Here is a 24,572-nt window from a genome sequence, read left to right as displayed (position 1 = left end):
CTGTTCATGATAAATATAAGATGTGTGTAAGTATACTTTTTGACAAGGAAATGTTTGGATTTGAAAAAGATGTACTGGTATGTTCAGTATATATACCTCCAAGTGGTTCAAGTTTTTATACAGAAAAAGAACAAAATGGTATAGCAATCCTTGAAGAAGAAATAATTGATATACTAGATAATATAGAAGATGATGTACAGATTATATTGTGTGGTGATTTTAATGCAAGAACTGGTGAAATGCAAGATTTTGGAGAAAGTGAGAAATATCTCCCTTTGGGAGAAAATGTAGAAGATATTCCATTTAGCAAGATAAGATTATCTAAGGATTTAAACACAAATACTTATGGTAAATCGCTTATTGAGTTATGTAATAAGTTAGATACTCATATTTTAAATGGACGTACAATGGGAGATAACTCTGGAGAGTATACATTTATATCCCATCTTGGGAAAAGTGTAATTGACTATGTAATTGTTTCATCATATATTTTTGAAAATATTTCAAATATGATAGTGGAAACGTGGGACATATCAGACCACTTTCCGTTAGTGTGGAGTGTAGGTAGCTCTTTAATTGATGCACAACATATTGATCATTCATTTACGGAAAGAAAGCGTTTTAAATGGAATGAGGCATGTAAGGATAAATTTGTTATAAATCTAGAAAGTGAGCTTTCTAAGGAATTCTTTTCCAAATTTTGGGAGAACCTACGTAATAATATAAATAGTGCAACGACAACATTATGTGAAATTGTATCTCATGCTGCCAAATGTATGCAGAGAAAAACTTACAGACTTAATACTCAACCGAAATGGTGGGAAAATGAGTGTGAATATTTGAAAAAAGAGAAATATGAACTATTAAATGTATTTAGGAGGTCCAACTTGGATGATGATCTACGACGGTACCAAAGTGCGAAGAAAAGATTCAAGGGAGTGTGCAAAGTAAAACAGACACGGGTCAAAAATAACCAAGCGGAGGAAGTGCTTTCTCTAAAGGACCCAAATGATATGTGGAAAAAGCTAAAAAGCTTTAAGAGTACAAATAATAATAACTCAATAACAGGAGGACAGTGGTTTAATTACTTTAAAAACTTATTAAATTCAGCAAAATTTACTGTGGAAGAAACTTTTATGCAAAATGTACATGACACATTAGATGAACATTTCAGTGCAGAAACTCATACTTACAACGAATTACTAGATACTGACATAGAACTAGAAGAAATAAAGAGAGCCATTCACCAATTCAAATTAAATAAAGCTCCTGGTGAAGATGGTTTAGTGATTGAACTTTTTAAATATGGAACTGATGATGTACTTAAGTGTCTCTGTGGTTTGTTTAACAAAATATTGGAGTGTGGGGTTTTCCCTATTGACTGGTGTAAAGCAATTATACATCCTATTCACAAAAAGGGTGATGTAAATTTACCAGACAATTACAGAGGTATCTCGCTTTTAAATGTTATGGGGAAAATATTTACAATTTTTTTAAATAATCGTTTAATTTTCTGGGCAGAAATAGAACAAAAATTTCACGAGGAACAGGCTGGTTATAGAACTGGATATTCAACCATGGATCACTGTTTTTCTTTACAAGCTTTGGTGCAGAAATATCTCTGTAAAAAGAAAGGTAGGATGTAAGGATAATTTAAGTTATGTTCACCACAGCACTACCAATCAACTACATACTCGTAATCGAAGCAATGGGTTGTAATGGCCATTTTTGTCAGAAAAGTGACATTGAATCATACTGATAAATTTACAATTGCCCAGTTGCCATGGTAACCATCGGGACAGTATATTCCAATCACTTACTTTTTAAATCAGAAAAGGACAAAATTCTTGTCAATAAATTGTTAAATGTTGAGTACTTATTATTAGCGTTGGGGAAAATAACATACAAAAAACTACTTCGAAATGAAGATAAGATTACGTTTCTCTCGTTTTGATGGTTGATGGCGTCACTAATACAAAATGCTAAATGAAAACAAAGATATTGATAACAGTTCTATGAACTTACTTTATTCTTATCTGTTGAACACTGTAGAACATCAATAGTCAGGTATTGACCTCTTTATACAAATAGTTCGCAGTCACCTTCTCCGTACATACCGTTAGTCCGGATTCGACAGGCTCAATAGTTGTTTTATATGTACCGAAATGACTTGATTCAGCTACGCTTTGTTTATACATATTTTGTACATACGCTTGCAGTGTAGCCGAATCGACATCGATTTTGTGGACAACTCGTTCACATTTTACACCTTTGTGTTCATACGCTTCACTGGTAATTTGTCTGATGAAGGCGACAGTGTATATGTCGTACTAGCCATCGAAACGTCACATAGAAACTAACATTGGTTGCGTAAAAAGAATTTTGTATGATCCATACTTACCAACATGAAGAAAATGTGTAGAAAGTTCAAGAGTCCGTATATAATAAATATTGCAAATCGTATTCTGAACACAGATATATAAATACTCAGGAAGAGTCCCGAATAGTAGGTTCAATAGATGGCATTCATTGTTTTACAATATATATTATAACTAACACGTTGGCAAGCCTTACTTGGTGATATGGTGATAGAAAACCTCTGTACAGAGTCATTTGTTCGATGATTGGAAGGTACAAAAATAGACGATAATATAAAATCAATGAAGAGGTATATCATATATCTGTTTAAAATATATTACATACAAAAACAAGAAGTGAAACTCGGTAACCTAGACAGTCCACGCTGTGTTCGGGTTAACGAGAATCAACTACATTTCACGTCACACTAGTACACCCCGACAAACCGCAATTAGTTTGTCGTTGTTTAAAACACTTTCACAGTTTTTCGTTGTTTTTAACACTTTCACATCCCGACAAACCGCAATAAGTTTGTCGTTGTTTTAAACACTTTCACACCCCGACAAACCGCAATAAGTTTGTCGTTTTTAAAACTTTAACACTCCGACAAATCGCGTAAAGGTTGTCACAACCTTCAACACTTTCACACCCCGACAAACCGCAATAAGTTTGTCAATGTTTTCGACACTTTCACCCCCCGACAAACCACAATAAGTTTGTCAGTGTTTTTGACACTTTCACACCCCGACAAACCGCAATAAGTTTGTCAATGTTTTCGACACTTTCACCCCCGACAAACCACAATAAGTTTGTCAATGTTTTCGACACTTTCACATCCCAGCAAATCGCAAAAGGTTGGTCAAATCAAAGAAATGTCTGCAGTACGCAGCCTATGATACAAGTTAAGACACTGATGACGTTGATGAATGGAATCGTAGACCCGGATGTCTGGATTGACAAATCTGTCAGGAACACCTCGCGACTGGTACGTTGGGAGTCGGCCGACCTGAAAATATTACAATTAACAGATATTAAGTCGGTTGTCCTATGTAACAGTTTTCTAAACCTTTAGTAGTGTTAGTAACGCATTAGAATGACCAAGAACCTAATGTTTGCAGAATATTAGAGACTCACTTTCACCTCACAAAGGAATATTGCTATAATGGGATTGAATATTGCCTTTGTCGATTTCATGGATGTAAAAACTCGATCTTGAGACACATTTAATGAACTGCGCATCAGTGCATACTAATTTTTAAATATTTCAACTGAAAAATATCGGCAAAAGTAAGTTTTCATCATTACATTTCAAATTGATGAGTTAGACAAGGATTATTTCCTAAATACTGGAAATCGTCTATTTCACATTAAAATACTATCGTTGTCAAGAGGAATATTTGCATTAAATCGTTCTGTAGACTAATTTTGTATTAAGTCAAATAACATGCAATTTTGATTTAAAATATTTCAATAAAGATACTAAAACGGTCTATGACGTATTGCGGGTGTTATTTAAAAGTACACTGTTTCTGAAAACTGTTACCCAAGTGTGACACATACAAAGCCTTGATGTAATTGAACATTTCGGCATACGTACTTTGTTCGTAACAGAATTGATGACCGTGGCGTGACCGTGGTTGATCTTTTGACCTCCTTCCATGTTTTCCCACTGTCAGTGCTGACCTCTATCAGTAGACCAGGGAAGGCAGAGTTCACCACGAGATGTCCGTCTTTAGACCTAGAACCATCAATCACAGTATTATAATGTTAATTGATACGATATGTGTATAGTGTTACAATATTTTTGTCTGTATTTGAATAAATTATAAATTTTACAAATTTCATGACATGCAGACTGGTAGAGTAACTTCTTAATGAACAAAATCAATGTAACAAAGAAAACAGGCAAAATAATGAAATGCTATTGCATAAACACATACCACAACGTACACACATAAATAGCAATGAGGAAAATATTTATAGTTGTCAAAACCTATTGCTGGAGATGCACTTGTCTAAAAAATGTTGTATTGATTTCAACCGAGAGTTAAGTATTTCCAAACAAAAATAGTTGTTAACTAAAATCAACATGCAAGGCATTCAAATTTAGGAGCAGGATGCGTCTTTCGTTGTTAAAAAGTAAACACTCACAAAAATAGTGAAAGGCATTTTCACAGAGATGGCCATGATAACAAACTGAACTATCTACAAGAGTTACCCTATAAAGATCATAGTTAAGTGGACTACACTGATGTGTAAGTTTTGCATGCATAATGTTCAATTTACGTTAACCGAAACTGAATAAAATTGGTGGAGGAGATTGTACATTTGAAGTTAACGTTTTTGAAAGAATATATAGAAGTCAATGATCTTACTGAAAGGTGCAATGAATTCCAACTTCGACGAGTTGAAGGTATAAAAGATGAATTTGTTAGAGAAAGCCTGAAAGGAAGAACTCTATAATCATTATTGTTTCTAAGGGTGTAACGGTTATTTTCTGCAACGGTAGACGCCAATAGATCATTTAAATAGTCCGGAGTTAATTTGTTGTGCATTTTGTACAAAAGTTGGAGTTTCTGCGTTTTCTTCGATTCGAAAGAGTTTCGAGACCAGTTTCAAAAAGTAAACCTTCAATTCGGGCATATGAAGGAAGTCCAGTTATAATACGAATTGCTTCTCTTTCGGCGTTCTCTAACAATTCTGATTCATAAAATGTAAGTTGTACAACCATCCCGCAATTCACAAGCATATTCTAAAACTGGTCAAATAAAGGATTTATAAATATTTAAAAGATTATCTCGATTCAATAAGTATTTTAGTCTACGTAAGACATTGATTTTTTTCATAACTGAAATATATATTGCACAAATATGATCCCCCCATTTTGCCCTTGAATCAAAAATTACACCTAAATGCTTATGATGATCAGTAATTTTTTAAAATTCGCCATTAAATTCTAATTCTAAATCTTCACCAATTTCAACCAAGTTTGAAACAAAAACTACCTCAGTTTTTTTCTGGACTGAATGTTACTAACGAAGTTTGGGACCATGCATTTAGAGACTCGAGATCTCTATTCAAGACCGTTTGGATTTCTAGACATGAAGAGGATGATTTTAACAAAGAAGTATCGTCTGAAAATAGACGAGCGGTTGATTCAAAAATCAGCAATATCATTTATATAAATAAGAAATAAAAGAGGTCCAAGAACCGAACCCTCAGGAACACCTGCTTCAATAAAACCTAAATGGGAGTAAGAATTATTAAAAGAAACGTACCAACAAAATTTTCTGTTACTGACGAATGTTATAGAGTAATTATGAGTGATTTCAATGTAAAAGACAATTACTTGCAAACGATTCATCTATATGTGTGGTAATTCTTTCATAAATGTAAAATATCGATTTGCTGTACAATTTTCCGCCTTTACTTCCGATGTAATTGTCACGTGGTTTGTTTGTGTATATCAGTTTTCACTCTGTCTTATCGCAATACAGTGACGTCATTAAATGATCGACTACACATACTCGTTGATTGTTACTGGCACAAATACCGTGTAAATGCTTTTTGACATCAACTCACATTTAATCATCTTAAGGGACTGAGCAGCAACATGATGACTGACATGACTTAAAACACAATAACCCCCTCGTTAGATACTTACATGCCCCCTGGAGGCGGCACCCGGTATTTAACGCCCCTAGAGTCAAGGACAGATAACTCCCGATAGCCTAGGGTATTTGCAAACTCGATCCAGTCCGTCTTCTGTCCAGCGTTTCTTGCTGTTTTATCCTCCAAGTCCTCCCACGGTGCCTTATGCCATGCTCTTTCTGCGAGAGCCAACAAGCGCGGGAAAATCATCTCATCCATTTGTTCGTCTGTACGAACAGTTTCCGTCCACAACTGTCCTTGTATACCTGTAACATATGTTATAACAGTCATATACCTATGTTACCATTTACGCTGCAACCGACTATATGGACATTACCAGCAGAAATGCATTTCATTTGAGTATGAAAGCAAAAACTCTCGATTTACTTATGACGTCGTAGATCAACCTTGTTCAATGAGAGTCTTGTCGCTTCGCTTTGGATAACATGGATAATGCCCCTGCGTCAAAAGCTCAAATTACTATGTTTAATTATTTGCGCCAATTTTATTTTAATAGGGCTGTTCCGCCAATGCCGTTTAAAGGACGACGCATATGCAACGCTGTAAATAAATAAATCATTTAAGAACAAATAAATAAAATTAGACAATTATTCTATAGTAAAAATGTAAATATATGGATTGAACGGCATTTTTAAATTGTTCATGCCGGTATGAACGCAAATCGGTTATATCAATATTAAACATGAAGCCGTTAGTCCATACGGATGTAACAGATTTGCGTTCATTCCGGCAACGTTCAACCCCTACGTATACTCATACACAGGGACTTGGAAGTACAGCTATGTATATGACACAGATACACGCTTCTATAACTTACCTTCGATGTTCTCTGGTTTCGTAAGTGTCGGACACACTGGGCCCGCACATATCTCCTCCTGTGTTAGGCTTTCCCCTGACCTTTTGACATCTGCGTTCATATAAAAGTTATCAGGTATGTAGCCGAACGTCTTGCGCGTGTCCGTGTAACGTGTAGCCCAGTAAAAGCCTCGCTCCTCCGGGTCAGGTTCGTACGGATGATCAAAATATAGATGTGTCGCATGCGCCAGCACCACCTGTTGAGAGAATATTGTATGTATATATTATCACATACTGATCAGTAAATCACGTGATGCAACAATCGTGAGGGAACATGAAAAGTGATTAAATTAATATAGACAAAAACGGGTTTATTGACATAACAGCGCACGATAAACAATAAATTTGATCAGAGAATGAGGAAAACAACAATGATCTGTCCATTACCTTGTAGCCCTCATTGGCCAAATGGTAGGCTCGCCCGGCCGCGCCCCACTCCCACACATTGTCCCACGCGTAGCCGTACACACTGAAACGTAACAATACACATGCGTAATGACGATGACATTTCCGTCAAACCACGACTTTGTAGCTCATGTAAGTACTACTGTAAGTATATAACTAAAGTTAGCGAATGAAAAATTTAGCGTATCATTGAATTTAAGCACATTAGCACAATAGCGCACTTAAACTATCTGCAAACTCTATACAGGAACTTCGATTGGCGCAATCATAATTTAGCCCAAGAAGCACGAAAAGCGCTAAAACCAGAATACCACAAAAATATGTGCGCTTACAGTAATTGATAACCCGATACTCTACATAAGCCCATTCCCTGTTAGTTCTCCTATAACCTCGGAACCTTGATATATTTCATATATATACGTAATCAAGTCCGTTTGTTAAAATCTGCCCAGCTTGTCATGATCTCAGTCTAATGTCTCAGAGACTTTGACTTGTAAGATTGTACTTACTCGATGTTGTTGGGCAGCATGGCTCTGTCATACGGGTCATTTGCACTCTTCATTAGACCGTCCTCCCAGGCACCGACGTTAATACCCCGTGCTGCCACCTGATTGGCTACTCTTTTCGCGAAGTATTCTGGGAGATCCGACAGGCTACTGATATCATTGGTATTTGCCATAAATGATTGACAGGCGGAGGAGTTTAACCACGCCCCTTTCGCTACCTCATCTCCGCCGAAGTGAAACATCTGCAACGGCTGGATGTCTTTGTGCATTTTAATAACTTCTGTTATCACATTTTCTGTGAATCTAAAAGTTGAATCGAGGCAGGGATTCATCGCGTTATCTGTAAACATCTGAACGCTGAGATACACTGACGGATCACCTATTTCTGTAAGAATATATTCCTTCGCTGCAGTTTCGTTTGTTGGAAATTTCAAACGACGGGCCTCCATACTTTTAATGGCTGCGCGTATATGTCCGGGCATATCAAACTCCGGGATGACCATGATATGTCGCTCGGCGGCGCTTGTAAGTATCTCCTTATAGTCAGACACATTGTAGTATCCAGAACCGGAGGTGGATTTGTTAGGTCCTGAGCCCAGTTGTGGTACGATACAATTGACTTCGGCTTCATCGTGACACCGGTTGGAGCCAACCTACGGAATATAAAAAGAGATGCATGTATGTATTTATACAGCGGCAATCTTGGGAACATTTAAGCATTGAATTGCTACCATTTGGCATTCGTATATAATAGCAATGCCAACTGGACAGAGGCAAATTCATTGAAGCGTTCATGCTTGATTTACTTCTGACCAGTGTGCACTCGTATACGGCCTATTAACTCCAACTGAAAGCAGCTCAATTTTTAAATTTACCATTTTTTGTTCCTTGTCGTATCTGTTGGTTCAATAAATAGAACGGCCTCTGCCCGGTGATGGTCAAGTATATCCAACGTACATATAACAATTACGGCGTCATAAAATGATGACATCAACAATCGGCTCATGGCATTCAAAATCTATATTTCTACCACAATACGCTGTGTTATTCCACTCTCAGATCATTGTATAAACACGCAGACTGTTAGATAAATATGAAATAAGAGTTTTGATTGGTCGAGAAGATGAACTTTGACCGGGAAGACTTTTTCCACGTGCTTTTTGCCACCTGCTGTTTTGTTTACGTCGTCGGCTGTCAACATTTGACAAATGTTGGTGACTTTGTGAGGTTATGCGGAAAAAGGGGTTATTAAGGCAATATCAAAAGATGATACTTAAAGATTTGATCGCTAGTTTCAGGCAAAATTGCTACAGACGCTCGATACCGTTTCAACGTCACACCGTCGCGTGTCCAGGTCGTGAAACAAATCAAGATCGATCTGTCACAGTGTCGGGACATATTTCGTTCTCCCTACGTCCCGTTATCGCTATTTAGACGGTCTGACTATGGCTGAACTTTCACTATAAACGTCAACCATAGAACCGTCACGAAGATGGTTTTGGCTATTGACAGCGATAAGTTCGTCTACAACGGTTTCATCACTTGGCGGGAGGCAGACTTCGTACGGTATGCTTACACGCATGTAGTCCGTGGTTAATTTATATAAATTAATGCAATACTGCTACTCTCAATATTTAAAGTCGTTCATCTATTTTATTTTTTCATTAAGTTGTTGCCGAAACATTAATTTTGACAATAATTTAATTTGTAAAAAAAGAAGTCATTTTTTAATATTAATCAGTGACTTTTTACATATGGGTCATATCACTACGCCAGCCTTGTCAACATACACATGTGTGTATGTTATTTCCGACTGATCATGAGATTGTGGTAGAAAAAGATCACACGACTCGTGGTTGTTGAGTATGGTATTTATTTCACTCTCGTTAGTTAATTTTCAAAAGTTACAGAAAGACACTCGCTAAAGCTCGTGTCTTTTGTAACTTTTGAAAATTAACTAACTCGAGTGAGATAAATACCATATTCAACAACCACTCGTTGTGTAACCTCTATAAATACAAGTGTTGTAGGTTTGTGTAGTGACAATGTCATACAATGGTAAATATAATGGCACAAACAGATGCACTTCTTTAATGAACTCAGAATTGTACTCAAATCAACCCGTGTAATTATATCGTGATTGTGGGAAAATAATGATATAAACATAAAATGCACTTCTTTATCGACCCAAAGATCGCACTTACATCTGTCAGTTCGGGTAACCCCGGTATCTCGAGCCTCCATCCCTCGTCCTCAGAAAGGTGAAAATGTAATTTGTTCATTTTGTACGTTGCCATGACATCAAGTAGTTTTATAACTGCGGCTTTTGAATGAAAATTGCGTCCAACATCCAGATGCATCCCTCTGTATTTGAAACGAGGGCCATCTTCCACAGTTCCATTCGGAAGTTCTCTTCCAGTCTGAATTGCGCTCGACAGTGCATGAAGTGTTTTCATTGCGTAAAATGCTCCTGCATTTTGATTGGCTGTTAATATGATGACGTCATTTTCAGCATCAATCGCAACTTTGTAAGCTTCAGAGTGTACGATGTCAGAATTTCTGACAAGCACTGCCTCCTTCTGGTATTCAATATACTTGGCAGATGGTCTGGTGCTGGTGATCGACAGGTTGAACATATCTGTAAAATGTCACAATTACAATGTATGTTTAAGAAAAAAAAATCACATTCATCCACATTCTGAAACCATGCACTCACATTCTGTCACCATGTACTCACATTCTAAAACCATGTACTCAGATTCTGTCACCATGAACTCACGTTCTGAAACCATGCACTCACATTCTGTCACCATGCACTCACATTCTGTCACCATGTACTCACATTCTGTCACCATGCACTCACATTCTGTCACAATGCACTCACATTCTGTCACCATGTACTCACGTTCTGTCACCATGAACTCACGTTCTGAAACCATGTACTCACATTCTGTCACCATGTACTCAAAGTCTGTCACCATGCACTCACATTCTGTCACCATGCACTCACATTCTGTCACCATGAACTCACATTCTGTCACCATGTAGTCAAATTATGTCACCATGTACTCACATTCTGTCACCATGTACTCACATTCTGTCACCATGTTATCACATTCTGTCACCATGTACTCACATTCTGTCACCATGTACTCACGTTCTAAAACCATGTACTCACATTCCGTCACCATGTACTCACGTTCTGAAACCATGCACTCACATTCTGTCACCATGTACTCACGTTCTGAAACCATGTACTCCAATTGTGTCACCAATCAAACAAAGTGTGCTTCACACTCCCCTGAACTTGTCATAAACAAGTCATCACTTGCCCCATCCTCTCATTCGTACTTCTCACCCGATCTCCTTTACAACACGAATCAAATCAATCATAATTCTTTAAATAATTCCCGATCTACCCGTAAACTTTCTCTCATGTATATAATATTGCCACTTGAATGTGAAATTAATGATTATTTAACAAGCACCAAACAGGTGATACCTTAACAAGCACCAAACAGGTGATACCTTAACAAGCACCAAACTGGTGATACAAAATGATCTACACCCCTTAAGGATGCAAAGGTATATCAGATGTGACACAGGTATATTGACTGACCTGCTAGACACGCGCTTTCCTGCGGAAAGTGGCTTGAGTTTACTACGACCCAGTCAGCCGTGACAGTCAGTTTGGTCCCATCCGTCAACGACTCAGTAACTGGTGTAGGGATTAAACGTTTCCCAGCATGTCCCATATCTGTGACGTCAGAGTTTATTGTGTGTCTCGTGCGGGCAAGAAATGGATCATACTGGTCGTATACGAATCTTTTCCATTGATTCTTTGTAGTAAAATCACCAACAAACTGTAGCTGCTCTCCCTGTGTTGATTGTATGACCTTGCTTGCCATTCCTTCGCCCCCAACGAACATGTTCGGCATGGTGTCTGTGCGCGCCACCTGCCAATACTTCGCCTGGTACAGGAACGACAACTTCTGCCCTGGCAAAAACGGTTTGAACGAAGTTTCTGGAATTAATCGGTATAAACTTCCGCTCACGTGGTATAGTCTCAGATCTACCCCTGTTAACGTTATTCCTTCAGGGTAGGGGTAATGGTTTGGTTGAAGAAGTCGAACACTGTCAAAATAGATGTTCCAGCTTGACGCACCTATGGAGAGCACACCAGTATTAGTCAAAGTCATGCGCATTGAACCTATAGATTCGTCTTGTAGATTATCGACTACTTCAACCTTGACGTCTAGTTTTTCAGCTATGTAGTCGATAACAGTTTGGTCTGTGGCTTTGAGAACCGGATCTGTCAAAACAAAGAGAATGGTAAAAACAGGAACAAGTAAGGGAGGGAGATCAGTACCGTAAAAGTGTGGTACTCGTGTTAGTATGTGTTACGGAATAGTTCTAAAGAAGAAAAGATGTAATACAAGCATATGAAGGTCACGGAGTATTAACACTGGCATGGTTATTTCGAGTATGGGAGAAAAATAATCAAACATGGGTATGGTCCGTGGACAGGGAAATCTCAACCTTCGCGTAAAATTCAGCTGTCCAGCACTCGACAAAACTTAGTGCCGGACAGCCAAACTCTTCCCCTCGGGTTGAGATTTCCCTGTCCACGGACCACACCCATGTAAGCTTATATTATTCTCTCACCTTTCAAAGACATTTCACCTGAACACATTATAGATAAAATAAAATTTCTCTGTCTTACCCTCTTGCGGAATTGGTGATTTGTTTAAGTGTCCTCGACTTTCGGACACAATAGAGACCAAAATAAATCTGCTGCATCCATTGCAATATTTGGGATTTTTATATATATATCTACTTCTAACTAAGTTTTATTTCCTAGCGCCTTGCTTGGCAACACCTCACTTTTGGCTTTGATGTTGAACATTCACCGGGGTGAGGAAGGCAGTGGGTTTTGTCCCCAGGCCGGGACACAACAAAGTCCTTAAAAATGGTACTGCTTAACGTTCAGCATTTAGGGTAATGGCACTAACTGGTTCACCCATTGTCAGTATAATATGATCGGGAGGGATGCTGTGCTTTGTGCTTTTGACATATTATTTCAGTGATATAGCACTATAAAGTCGGCATCACAAGGAGGAAAATAACCCAACATACCCTCTCTCCTGCACAGACAGAATGCACATTGAGACACGTCCTTAAATGACATTAGCTGTTGATATGACGTAAAGCCCCATACATCCAATCAATATCTGCTATACCTGGACACAGATTATATTGTTCCTACCTCGGCGTTAGCAAGATACACTTGTCCACTGTAGGGTTACTCTGTTTAGCATAGTGCACCGACTGAACCCAGTTTAGGAACTATATGTTTGTTCTAAATCCTGACAAGGGAGTACATGAAACAATTATTTGAATTCAAAATATTAAGATTTATATAATAATAAATGATAATCCGTGGTTCTTATATACCGCTTTATCACAATCGTAGGTCGTCTCAAAGCGGTTCACAAATCCGTGGTTGACATATATATCCGTGGTTATAGGGCCTTCGCAATCAGCCAATATCTGTCTCTCATATCACCCAACGAAAGTAAACCATATATAAACAAACTTGCTGTGAAGGTTTCCAAACCAGTTTAATTTTAAACCTTTGGACCTTTGATATACATGTACCATACCTTTTCCTGGTCTTTCAAATTGTTTTTACGATATCTAGCTAACCTGCTAAATTCATTGTGACATTTACAATATTATTTTCGAGTTTTACTAAATTCCCCGTTAATAGGATGAGAAAAACAGGCAACCGTACTGTAGGTATGTGGGATGGGGACAGTCTAGGGTGTAGAACTGAGGCTCATAACCTCGAAAAGCTTCGGTTCTGACCAAAGTCTACACCCTCGGCAAAGCCGCATAGGTTCTGATAGAAATACATACGTTAGATTCTATCAGCGATTCCTTGTCGTATAATAGAAGTTGAGATAGCAAGAACTGCCGAGCGTGGGTTGTTTTGAATCTACCTGAACTGAATATGGGAAGGACACTTTATCATTCGGTGGGGACAGAGTAACTTTTACTGTATACCTATCAAACCAAAGGATGGTAAGAATCGATGATTATCTACAATGTCCTCTTCTTACAGGTAAAAGTAAAGGATGGTAAGAATCGAGGGTTATCTACATGTCCTCTTCTTACAGGTAAAAGTAGAGGATTGTAAGAATCGAGGATTATCTACAATGTCCTCTACTTACAGGGAAAAGTGGAGGATGATAAGAATCGAGGATTATCTACAATGTCCTCTACTTACAGGGAAAAGGAGAAGATGGTAAGAATCGAGGGTTATGTACAATGTCCTCTACTTACAGGGAAAAGTAAAGGATGGTAAGAATCGAGGGTTATCTACAATGTACTCTACTTACAGGGAAAAGTGGAGGATGATAAGAATCGAGGATTATCTACAATGTCCTCTACTGACAGGGAAAAGTAGAGGATGGTAAGAATCGTGGGTTATCTACAATGTCCTCTACTGACAGGTAAAAGTAGAGGATTGTAAGAATCGAGGATTATCTACAATGTCCTCTTCTTACAGGTAAAAGTAAAGGATGGTAAGAATCGATGGTTATCTACAATGTCCTCTTCTTGCAGGGAAAAGTAGAGGATGGTAAGAATCGTGGGTTATCTACAATGTCCTCTACTGACAGCGAAAAGTAGAATATGATAAGAGTCGAGTGTTATCTACAATGTCCTCTACTTACAGGGAAAAGTAGAGGATGGTTAGAATCGAGGGTTATCTACAATGTCCTCTACTTACAGGGAAAAGTAGAGGATGGTAAAAATCGAGGATTATCTACAATGTCCTCTACTTACAGGTAAAAGTAAAGGATGGTAAGAATCGAGGGTTATCTACAATGTACTCTACTTACAGGGAAAAGTGGAGGATGATAAGAATCGAGGATTATCTACAATGTCCTCTACTTACAGGGAAAAGTAGAAGATGGTAAGAATCGAGGGTTATGTACAATGTCCTCTACTTACAGGGAAAAGTAGAATATGATAAGAGTCGAGTGTTATCTACAATGTCCTCTACTTACAGGGAAAAGTAGAGGATGGTAAGAATAGAGGATTATCTACAATGTCCTCTACTTACAGGGAAAAGAAGAGGATGGTAAGAATCGATGGTTATCTACAATGTCCTCTTCTTACAGGGAAAAGTAGAGGATGGTAAGAATAGAGGATTATCTACAATGTCCTCTACTTACAGGTAAAAGTAAAGGATGGTAAGAATCGATGGTTATCTACAATGTCCTCTTCTTGCAGGGAAAAGTAGAGGATGGTAAGAATCGTGGGTTATCTACAATGTCCTCTACTGACAGCGAAAAGTAGAATATGATAAGAGTCGAGTGTTATCTACAATGTCCTCTACTTACAGGGAAAAGGAGAAGATGGTAAGAATCGAGGGTTATGTACAATGTCCTCTACTTACAGGGAAAAGTAGAGGATGGTAAGAATCGAGGGTTATCTACAATGTCATCTACTGACAGGGAAAAGTAGAGGATGTCAAAATATGGAAAAGTTCAAGGTAAACGAGTTTTCTGTGTATTTTTGTATTAACACGTATTACAGGAGAATGATCTTAAACAGATTTGACGATGGAGAATATTGAAACTGGCCGAGAGATATAGCTGGTTGATGTGGATGAAAGAATATGAAGGAGTGTTCTATTAGATTAACACTGGGGTCATACACTATCTTCAGTAATCGTGACTTATGTCTATCACAAGGTCAGAACTAGGTGGCTGAGTATTATAGCAGACGTCTTATTTTTTTTTTTTTTATTTCAACATATTTTATTGAAATAGAATAATGTTACACTGTCAAAAGGATTGGACAACAAGCTTATAGCCTATATAAGTCCTCTCCAATAATAATATTTTGCTTACTGTCAAAAATTAACGTTTGTAAATCAAATTAGATATTTGCATAATTAAGAGGTTATTATATAAAATATGGTGTGGGTGGGGGAAGGGGGATAACTCCCATAGAATAGTGTATTAATTAGATTAGTCTGCAATATACAATGTAGGTAATATATATATATATATATATTGGTTATAGACCGCATATACATGTAGTATACAAGCTTTAATATCAGATTGAAGACCGCACAGACGTCTTATTTAAGTATAAGACAAACTAGTCTGATACGTGGACAGTTGTTAGCAGCAACATATTCCCTGTGAAATATCTCCACACCTAGTTGTGAAGGACCACGCTCAGAAATGAATACTAATCTAGTTTGTTAATGTGGTTTTAGAGTTTCAAATCCTGTGGAGATCAATTAGTAGGGATTGGGGTTTACTGGGGAGAACGCTGAGCTGATAAGCTTCAGTATTAAACTGAAGGGTTGTCAGAAATACCTAGTGACAAATGTACAACTGAGGTAGAAAAGAGAAAAAAATACCTTGATAGTCAGGTCTGCGAAAATCCGAAAGGTAGAGGGAATATGTACGAATATATATATTCTAAAGGCATATTATGATTCGGACTTAAATCTTGAATGCAGTGAACGTTTACCACATGTTACGGAAGTGAGTGTGGCTCAGTGAGAATACAAACAAATAATATGGTTCCATTTGATCTGCTGAGGCTATGTCAAACTTGGTAGATGACTCATTTAATATTGTCACCCTTCTGATTTGTAACACACTTTCTGATTGGATATCTTGCCGGGTCTATAGAACCGGGGTCTATATTTCTATAGACCCCACTCTAAAAGCACGTGCAGGGGAGATAACCCAAACTAGAATCTTTCTTCATAACGACAAAGAAGGCGTTCGACACACACACGAGGTTTGCCAATCATTCACAGGATGTAAAAGCCTACAAGCAATCTTAAACAACGAAACAAGCAATGAGGGGCCACTAGGGTTGCTACAAGCAATGAGGGGCCACTAGGGTTGCTACAAGCAATGAGGGGCCACTAGGGTTGCTACAAGCAATGAGGGGCCACTAGGGTTGCTACAAGCAATGAGGGGCCACTAGGGTTGCTACAAGCAATGAGGGGCCACTAGGGTTGCTACAAGCAATGAGGGGCCACTAGGGTTGCTACAAGCAATGAGGGGCCACTAGGGTTGCTACAAGCAATGAGGGGCCACTAGGGTTGCTACAAGCAATGAGGGGCCACTAGGGTTGCTACAAGCAATGAGGGGCCACTAGGGTTGCTACAAGCAATGAGGGGCCACTAGGGTTGCTACAAGCAATGAGGGGCCACTAGGGTTGCTACAAGCAATGAGGGGCCACTAGGGTTGCTACAAGCAATGAGGGGCCACTAGGGTTGCTACAAGCAATGAGGGGCCACTAGGGTTGCTACAAGCAATGAGGGGCCACTAGGGTTGCTACAAGCAATGAGGGGCCACTAGGGTTGCTACAAGCAATGAGGGGCCACTAGGGTTGCTACAAGCAATGAGGGGCCACTAGGGTTGCTACAAGCAATGAGGGGCCACTAGGGTTGCTACAAGCAATGAGGGGCCACTAGGGTTGCTACAAGCAATGAGGGGCCACTAGGGTTGCTACAAGCAATGAGGGGCCACTAGGGTTGCTACAAGCAATGAGGGGCCACTAGGGTTGCTACAAGCAATGAGGGGCCACTAGGGTTGCTACAAGCAATGAGGGGCCACTAGGGTTGCTACAAGCAATGAGGGGCCACTAGGGTTGCTACAAGCAATGAGGGGCCACTAGGGTTGCTACAAGCAATGAGGGGCCACTAGGGTTGCTACAAGCAATGAGGGGCCACTAGGGTTGCTACAAGCAATGAGGGGCCACTAGGGTTGCTACAAGCAATGAGGGGCCACTAGGGTTGCTACAAGCAATGAGGGGCCACTAGGGTTGCTACAAGCAATGAGGGGCCACTAGGGTTGCTACAAGCAATGAGGGGCCACTAGGGTTGCTACAAGCAATGAGGGGCCACTAGGGTTGCTACAAGCAATGAGGGGCCACTAGGGTTGCTACAAGCAATGAGGGGCCACTAGGGTTGCTACAAGCAATGAGGGGCCACTAGGGTTGCTACAAGCAATGAGGGGCCACTAGGGTTGCTACAAGCAATGAGGGGCCACTAGGGTTGCTACAAGCAATGAGGGGCCACTAGGGTTGCTACAAGCAATGAGGGGCCACTAGGGTTGCTACAAGCAATGAGGGGCCACTAGGGTTGCTACAAGCAATGAGGGGCCACTAGGGTTGCTACAAGCAATGAGGGGCCACTAGGGTTGCTACAAGCAATGAGGGGCCACTAGGGTTGCTACAAGCAATGAGGGGCCACTAGGGTTGCTACAAGCAATGAGGGGCCACTAGGGTTGCTACAAGCAATGAGGGGCCACTAGGGTTGCTACAAGCAATGAGGGGCCACTAGGGTTGCTACAAGCAATGAGGGGCCACTAGGGTTGCTACAAGCAATGAGGGGCCACTAGGGTTGCTAATTACAAAGATGATTGCGAATTGTCCGCAATATTGCCGGACAGGTGTCCGGTAAGGGCTATTTTGGTAGCAGTCAAGTACAACTCAAACTCACAAAGAGACTTATAATTTTGCAGAAAAAAAGTAATAAATGATTGTCAGGGTGACAAATTCGTTATCTCAGGATTAGGAGGGGTCTACTGGCTCATAGACCCCTTTGATATTCATAGACTCCTCGCCTTCGGCTCGGGGTCTATGAGGCCGTAGATCCCACCTAACCCAGAGATAATTAATGATGTCTCGGATAAATACGATTGGAATAATTGTCATCGTGGCGTCTATGTTCGACAACCTAAGTGAAAGTCCGACAATGCATTATTCACCGTGGCTTGTGACCTTATCCTGAATCAAGGGACTTTTCACTTTTCCTTGATCTTAGTGACCTTTGACCTTAACCTGCATACTAATGACCTTTAACCCTACATGGGATCATTATATTGAATCATTGAGTTTGTTTGCTAAATCTTTACGGCCTTTTGACACAAGGTCATTTCGGGCCTACAAGCCGGAAGGCAAAACAATTTCCACATAACACTAGCAATTAAAAGATCGAACTTGTTGAAATATTCATATCAGCATAGCACAAGTAGTGTAAACCCTTTATACTATTATAAAGTAGCGTAAACCCTTTATACTATGATAAAGTAGTGTAAACCCTTTATACTATTATAAAGTAGTGTAAACCCTTTATATTATTATATATATGTACTTGATAAAACTTGTCACTTGTTCAAAAAAGTTTGTTTCAGTTTTTACTAATCGAAATAGATATCACAAACCCGTTTCAGATCATAACGCGTGAGTATTGAAGAAGGAATCAAATAGACACGTGACGTGACCTTGAATCAAATAGACACGTAACGTGACCTTGAATTAAAGAGACCCATAACCTCACTTGCAATCATAGTGACTCAAGACATGAACAATAGTGACCTGTGACCTTACTCGGAATGATTGAGACTTGCGATCTTACTTGGAATAATAGGGATCTATCTGGAACCAAAGTGACCTTACCTGTCTTCACTGTCACAACTCTGCTCGTCCTACTATCGTTGGCTGACCTGGAAATCAAGTATTTACATAGAGTACATGGTAGATGCCAGATACAAACTTTGGATAGCAATAACCTATCAGCCCTCCCGAAATACATAAGATCGTTTTTCTTTTATAAATACCATTTGTATGAGTACATACATTATTGATCGACCTGTTTGTGGCTTCCTAAATGATGACAATTCAACCGAACTCATTTTTTATAAACAGCAAAAAGCTATTCGTTTTATGGCAACAAACCAACAATGATAAAGTAATATTTGACTAAACTAAAACGGAAACGGTACAGTTTATTTTGATTTAATAAGAAATCAAACGACCATTTGATGCACCTTAAAAGTACAATGTACACAATACATTTCAAGAGCAATGTTCAGTTTCTCCTTCTGACGCAGAATCAGGAGTGTATTGTGAGAGCTTATTTCACAGTCCATGTAACCAATTTCTCAGTTTGTCATATAATACAAGTCCGGTTATCTGAGTGCTGCATTAGTTACCAACAGATTCATTTAGGGAAGTTTCGTTGGAGTGTGTGCATATACAGAAATTGTTGATTTCATACAGAGATTAAGAAAACGGAGGTAGGTTTAATGGATGCATCAACTTTACAACGATGTATATCGGATAGTGGTGTATATATTAGATAAAAACTTTGCTGTTGACTTAAGGTTTTAAATAGGTATACATGTGCAAAGCCAGATATATATGGCGGCTTCTTTTATTTGTAACCAGCAATATGTGTGATTATATTTCAGTATTATCGGTTTATAAATGTGAATGTATCACATCAAACACAACAAACTGTGCTCTGTGAATAAATAAAAAGCTAAAGAAAACATGTGTTTATAATATGTCACCGTCGACAGTAACAATGACAGTCCCACCACTGTCACCACACAGTAACAATTACAGTCCCACCACTGTCACCACACAGTAACAATGACAGTCCCACCACTATTACAACACAGAAACAATTACAGTCCCACCACTGTCACCACACAGTAACAATGACAGTCCCACCACTGTCACCACACAGTAACAATGACAGTCCCACCACTGTCACCACACAGTAACAATGACAGTCCCACCACTGTCACCACACAGTAACAATTACAGTCCCACCACTGTCACCACACAGTAACAATTACAGTCCCACCACTGTCACCACACAGTAACAATTACAGTCCCACCACTGTCACCACACAGTAACAATTACAGTCCCACCACTGTCACCACACAGTAACAATTACAGTCCCACCACTGTCACCACACAGTAACAATTACAGTCCCACCACTGTCACCACACAGTAACAATTACAGTCCCACCACTGTCACCACACAGTAACAATTACAGTCCCACCACTGTCACCACACAGTAACAATGACAGTCCCACCACTGTCACCACACAGTAACAATTACAGTCCCACCACTGTCACCACACAGTAACAATTACAGTCCCACCACTGTCACCACACAGTAACAATTACAGTCCCACCACTGTCACCACACAGTAACAATTACAGTCCCACCACTGTCACCACACAGTAACAATTACAGTCCCACCACTGTCACCACACAGTAACAATTACAGTCCCACCACTGTCACCACACAGTAACAATTACAGTCCCACCACTGTCACCACACAGTAACAATTACAGTCCCACCACTGTCACCACACAGTAACAATTACAGTCCCACCACTGTCACCACACAGTAACAATTACAGTCCCACCACTGTCACCACACAGTAACAATTACAGTCCCACCACTGTCACCACACAGTAACAATTACAGTCCCACCACTGTCACCACACAGTAACAATTACAGTCCCACCACTGTCACCACACAGTAACAATTACAGTCCCACCACTGTCACCACACAGTAACAATTACAGTCCCACCACTGTCACCACACAGTAACAATTACAGTCCCACCACTGTCACCACACAGTAACAATTACAGTCCCACCACTGTCACCACACAGTAACAATTACAGTCCCACCACTGTCACCACACAGTAACAATTACAGTCCCACCACTGTCACCACACAGTAACAATTACAGTCCCACCACTGTCACCACACAGTAACAATTACAGTCCCACCACTGTCACCACACAGTAACAATTACAGTCCCACCACTGTCACCACACAGTAACAATTACAGTCCCACCACTGTCACCACACAGTAACAATTACAGTCCCACCACTGTCACCACACAGTAACAATTACAGTCCCACCACTGTCACCACACAGTAACAATTACAGTCCCACCACTGTCACCACACAGTAACAATTACAGTCCCACCACTGTCACCACACAGTAACAATTACAGTCCCACCACTGTCACCACACAGTAACAATTACAGTCCCACCACTGTCACCACACAGTAACAATTACAGTCCCACCACTGTCACCACACAGTAACAATTACAGTCCCACCACTGTCACCACACAGTAACAATTACAGTCCCACCACTGTCACCACACAGTAACAATGACAGTCCCACCACTGTCACCACACAGTAACAATTACAGTCCCACCACTGTCACCACACAGTAACAATTACAGTCCCACCACTGTCACCACACAGTAACAATTACAGTCCCACCACTGTCACCACACAGTAACAATTACAGTCCCACCACTGTCACCACACAGTAACAATTACAGTCCCACCACTGTCACCACACAGTAACAATTACAGTCCCACCACTGTCACCACACAGTAACAATTACAGTCCCACCACTGTCACCACACAGTAACAATTACAGTCCCACCACTGTCACCACACAGTAACAATTACAGTCCCACCACTGTCACCACACAGTAACAATTACAGTCCCACCACTGTCACCACACAGTAACAATTACAGTCCCACCACTGTCACCACACAGTAACAATTACAGTCCCACCACTGTCACCACACAGTAACAATTACAGTCCCACCACTGTCACCACACAGTAACAATTACAGTCCCACCACTGTCACCACACAGTAACAATTACAGTCCCACCACTGTCACCACACAGTAACAATTACAGTCCCACCACTGTCACCACACAGTAACAATTACAGTCCCACCACTGTCACCACACAGTAACAATTACAGTCCCACCACTGTCACCACACAGTAACAATTACAGTCCCACCACTGTCACCACACAGTAACAATTACAGTCCCACCACTGTCACCACACAGTAACAATTACAGTCCCACCACTGTCACCACACAGTAACAATTACAGTCCCACCACTGTCACCACACAGTAACAATTACAGTCCCACCACTGTCACCACACAGTAACAATTACAGTCCCACCACTGTCACCACACAGTAACAATGACAGTCCCACCACTGTCACCACACAGTAACAATTACAGTCCCACCACTGTCACCACACAGTAACAATTACAGTCCCACCACTGTCACCACACAGTAACAATTACAGTCCCACCACTGTCACCACACAGTAACAATTACAGTCCCACCACTGTCACCACACAGTAACAATTACAGTCCCACCACTGTCACCACACAGTAACAATTACAGTCCCACCACTGTCACCACACAGTAACAATTACAGTCCCACCACTGTCACCACACAGTAACAATTACAGTCCCACCACTGTCACCACACAGTAACAATTACAGTCCCACCACTGTCACCACACAGTAACAATTACAGTCCCACCACTGTCACCACACAGTAACAATTACAGTCCCACCACTGTCACCACAGAGTAACAATTACAGTCCCACCACTGTCACCTCACATTAGCAATGACAATCCCACCACTGTCACCACACAGTAACAATTACAGTCCCACCACTGTCACCACACATTAACAATGACAGTCCCACCACTGTCACCACACAGTAACAATGGCAGTCCCTACACTGTCACCACACAGTAACAATTACAGTCCCGCCACTGTCACCACACAGTAACAATTACAATCCCACCACTGTCCCCACACAGTAACAATTACAGTCCCGCCACTATTACAACACAGAAACAATCACAGCCCCACCACTGTCACCAAACAGTTACAATAACAGCCCCACCACTGTCACCACAAAGACAAGTAACAATTACAGTCACACCATCCTCACCACAAAGATAAGTAACAATTACAGGCCCACCACTGTCACCACACAGTAACAATTACAGCCCCGCCACTGTCACCACACATTAACAATTACAACCCCACCACTGTCACCACACATTAACAATTACAGGCCCACCACTGTCACCACACAGAAACAATTACAGTCCCCCCACTGTCACCACACATTAACAATTACAGTCCCGCCACTGTCACCACACATTAACAATTACAATCCCACCACTGTCACCACACAGTATCAATGACAGTCCAACCACTGTCACCACACAGTAACAATTACAGTCCTACCACTGTCACCACACAGTAACAATTACAGCCCCGCCACTGTCACCACACATTAACAATGACAGTCCAACCACTGTCACCACACAGTAACAATTACAGCCCCACCACTGTCACCACACATTAACAATTACAACCCCACCACTGTCACCACACATTAACAATTACAACCCCACCACTGTCACCACACATTAACAATTACAATCCCACCACTGTCACCACACATTAACAATTACAGTCCCATCACTGTCACCACAAAGACAAGTAACAATTACAGTCACCCCCCTCTCACCACAAAGACAAGTAACAATTACAGTCCCTCCACTGTCACCACAAGGACAAGTAACAATTACAGTCACACCACTCTCACCACAAAGACAAGTAACAATTACAGTCCCACCATCGTCACCACAAAGACAAGTAACAATTACAGGCCCACCACTGTCACCACAAACACAAGTAACAATTACAGTCCCACCACCGTCACCCCAAAGACAAGTAACAATTACAGTCCCACCACCGTCACCCCAAAGACAAGTAACAATTACAGTCCCACCCCCGTCACCACAAAGACAAGTAACAATTACAGTCCCTCCACTGTCACCACATAGTAACAATTACAGTCCCACCACTGTCACCACACAGCAACAATTACAGTCCCACCACTGTCACCACACAGACAAGAAACAATTACAGTCCCGCCACTGTCACCACACATTAACAATTACAGACCCACCACTGTCACCACACAGTAACAATTACAATCCCACCACTGTCCCCACACAGTAACAATTACAGTCCCACCACT

The 24,572-nt window shown here is 40.4% G+C and overlaps 1 protein-coding gene across 1 annotated transcript in view; it reads right to left on the bottom strand.

Moving 5' to 3' along the window:
* Positions 1-2,234: 2,234 nt before the first annotated feature.
* Positions 2,235-24,572, bottom strand: part of LOC110463418 — a 59,183-nt gene continuing 36,845 nt past the window's right edge. Inside the window, exons 8-16 of the mRNA XM_021518001.1 lie at positions 19,302-19,348; positions 11,416-12,108; positions 10,001-10,434; positions 7,800-8,449; positions 7,273-7,354; positions 6,848-7,082; positions 6,023-6,275; positions 3,956-4,096; positions 2,235-3,364 (exon numbers count right to left, since the gene is read on the bottom strand). Coding sequence (XP_021373676.1) covers positions 3,223-3,364; positions 3,956-4,096; positions 6,023-6,275; positions 6,848-7,082; positions 7,273-7,354; positions 7,800-8,449; positions 10,001-10,434; positions 11,416-12,108; positions 19,302-19,348 — 2,677 coding nt within the window. The 3' untranslated portion in view covers positions 2,235-3,222. The remainder of the gene's footprint in view (positions 3,365-3,955; positions 4,097-6,022; positions 6,276-6,847; positions 7,083-7,272; positions 7,355-7,799; positions 8,450-10,000; positions 10,435-11,415; positions 12,109-19,301; positions 19,349-24,572) is intronic.

The sequence above is a fragment of the Mizuhopecten yessoensis genome, unplaced genomic scaffold, assembly GCF_002113885.1.
Source record: "Mizuhopecten yessoensis strain PY_sf001 unplaced genomic scaffold, ASM211388v2 scaffold10903, whole genome shotgun sequence".
Classification (NCBI taxonomy): Eukaryota; Metazoa; Mollusca; class Bivalvia; order Pectinida; family Pectinidae; genus Mizuhopecten; species Mizuhopecten yessoensis.
The sequence above is the reverse complement of the archived record's forward strand: the minus strand, read 5'-3'. Positions and strand labels throughout refer to the sequence as shown.